Genomic DNA, 2,396 nt, shown 5'->3' on the forward strand with positions numbered 1-2,396 from the left:
TTCTCAACGTGGCCCTAATACCGCGTCGTAATTTCCTGAGAATATTTAATCGCATCAAAACTAAAATGACAAACTGATTTATTTACTTTCTTGTTGAGGCGAAGTAAAACCAGCGTGAGCCTGAGATGCTACAAGATAAACCGCCACTCCAAGCACGGTGGTGGCCATCACTTCTCCAGCAACTAGACCTGCTATGGAAAGCACGTCAAGCTCCACGCAGTTGTCGCAGGCTGGAAAAACACAAAGGCAAATATCTGGGAGATGCGTCGCTGCAATCACTCTAAAAATGGAGTCGATGAAGAATATTAAAGGATGGACCTCACTCACCATCCTTTATCGATCAAGAGTTTGCCAAGAAGTATTCATCAGATACCTTCGCTTGGCTAATTACTGCAGGGATGATTTGTTAAAGGGGGCCTATCATGCTTTTTGCACTACGACCCATTTATCAATGCACTAAAATTAATATAGCTGCAATATGCTCCTGTGCAATACTATGTGTATATTTTGGATATCTTGTATATATCTTGTATATATCTTGTTAAATTGTCTTTTTTACTCTACTTTTATATACTTTTTTATGTTTTTTTTTTTTTTTTACTTGACTACTGCACTGAAAGGAGAAGCTCTCCAATCTTGTTGTACATTTTGTATAATGACAATAAATGCCATTGCATTTTTCCACTTTTCTAACCTATAAATGTATTTAGAATGTTGTATTCTCGTGTGAAACGATGCCAAAGTTTCAAATAACGAGGTCAACGCATTTGGAAGTGAGCCCTGAAAAAAGTTTAGGATGGCTCAAAACGCTTGGTTTCAAAGGGGCGTGGTAAAACTGCCCCCTTTGTGATGTCACAGAGGGACAGACTTCCTTATGATGTTTCACAGTACGAGGAAGCGGAGTGGGTGGAATCAATTAAAAAAGACCGTTTTGGCCGGAAGCACAAATCAAAGGAAGTACAGCTGGAATGGGTGCAGATTCTGGAAAGTCTAAAACGCTTTCTGTGCGGGTTATTGCGTGTAGCTGCTCTACGGGAGATGACAACTCAATACAAAATGAGCATAATAGGTCCCCTTTAAACAAAGTGGGTTCATCTGTTTCAGAAGGGTGACATTTTTGGCATCAATCATGATAAAACATCCAATGAGTTTGTAAAAAAAAACCTAGAATGGGGCGTCCGAGACATTATTAAGAAGTGGAAGGACATTGCAAAACCTTGTGAAAACCTAAACAATTATGTACATTGATCAAAGCCAATTAAATATTAGAGTGTGTGACCTTTTGCATTGACAACAGTTGGAATTAAGACACCACTAATTCTTATTTATCTTGTATAAAAACCACTTACGGGATACAAGTGTTCAGTATTGGCAAAGGTTTGCATGTTCAATTTTACCCTCATTTTATTCGATTCATAATTCTATAATATGCTCTCACAATGTCCAATGTCCAATACTAATCATTTAACTAACAGGTTTTAAAGAAAGAACGTCTGGCCAATGAGGTCCTGCGTGCGGAACTTACATCTGAACTTGACAAAGATAGTTGTCCCGGTCGCATGGCGTGCTTTCTCCGGCGTAAGGTTTTTTGGCACACATTTGTACTCTCCAGAATTCTCATCTTTGAATTTCAAAGGAAATTTCACATAGTCACCATTTGTCGATACAATTGTGTTGTTTCCAGTACAAATAATCGTTATTTGTCCAGTGCCAGGTTCCACTGTAATGTCTGTTTTTGAATCTGTGAGGACATAAAATTAGAATATGAAATCAAACAAAATCAAAATTGAGACATAGTGAGAATGACACATTCGGATTTACAGTACCTTTGCACCAAACAATCTCTGTGGAAGAATTTGGAAAGACAAATTTACTTCAATAGAACTATTGATATTATTGATACATCGAGACTTACCGATCAGCATCCAAAGACCCGTCAAAGAGGACACAACTGTGTTGTATTTCATTGTGTCGTCTTTGTTGTGCTGCTGACAGTCTGAGACGGTTTCATTGCTGCCGACGTGTAGACAACAGGAAGTGTGTCGTTGTGTACTCGGTTTGGTTCCAATCCAATCTGGGGGCAGGAAGCAGAGTTGACTTACAACCTGAACAGGACAAGTCATATGGAAAATATTAAGAAAAATATATAAAAAAGTTCTTCTCCCATTCCGTGGTAAGTGGTAAGGTTTTAGCTCCTTCGTCCAGCTCCTCATGGAGGATCCACAGGCGGTCCCGGGCCAGTTGAGTCCCTCCAAAGTGTCCCTTCCCCTACTGGTCACCCACAGAGGCTTCCAAAATTCCATGTACCAAAAACTAGCTTCTGCAGCTAAAGATCAGACCACTAAGGCTTCCGCCCACCTTGCTCTGCACCTGACTCCTTTGGCCCCGCCTGTGAG

The 2,396-nt window shown here is 40.1% G+C and overlaps 1 protein-coding gene across 1 annotated transcript in view; it reads right to left on the minus strand.

Moving 5' to 3' along the window:
- Nucleotides 1-2,094, minus strand: part of LOC131134731 (uncharacterized) — a 3,124-nt gene extending 1,030 nt beyond the window's left edge. Inside the window, exons 1-4 of the mRNA XM_058080300.2 lie at nucleotides 1,916-2,094; nucleotides 1,827-1,844; nucleotides 1,526-1,741; nucleotides 87-230 (exon numbers count right to left, since the gene is read on the minus strand). Of these exons, the coding sequence (XP_057936283.2) occupies nucleotides 87-230; nucleotides 1,526-1,741; nucleotides 1,827-1,844; nucleotides 1,916-1,967 (430 nt within the window). The 5' untranslated portion in view covers nucleotides 1,968-2,094. The remainder of the gene's footprint in view (nucleotides 1-86; nucleotides 231-1,525; nucleotides 1,742-1,826; nucleotides 1,845-1,915) is intronic.
- Between the last annotated feature and the right edge of the window lie 302 nt (nucleotides 2,095-2,396).

Source organism: Doryrhamphus excisus, linkage group LG8 (assembly GCF_037039965.1).
Source record: "Doryrhamphus excisus strain RoL-2023G ecotype Guam linkage group LG8, RoL_Dexc_Guam_v1.1, whole genome shotgun sequence".
Classification (NCBI taxonomy): Eukaryota; Metazoa; Chordata; class Actinopteri; order Syngnathiformes; family Syngnathidae; genus Doryrhamphus; species Doryrhamphus excisus.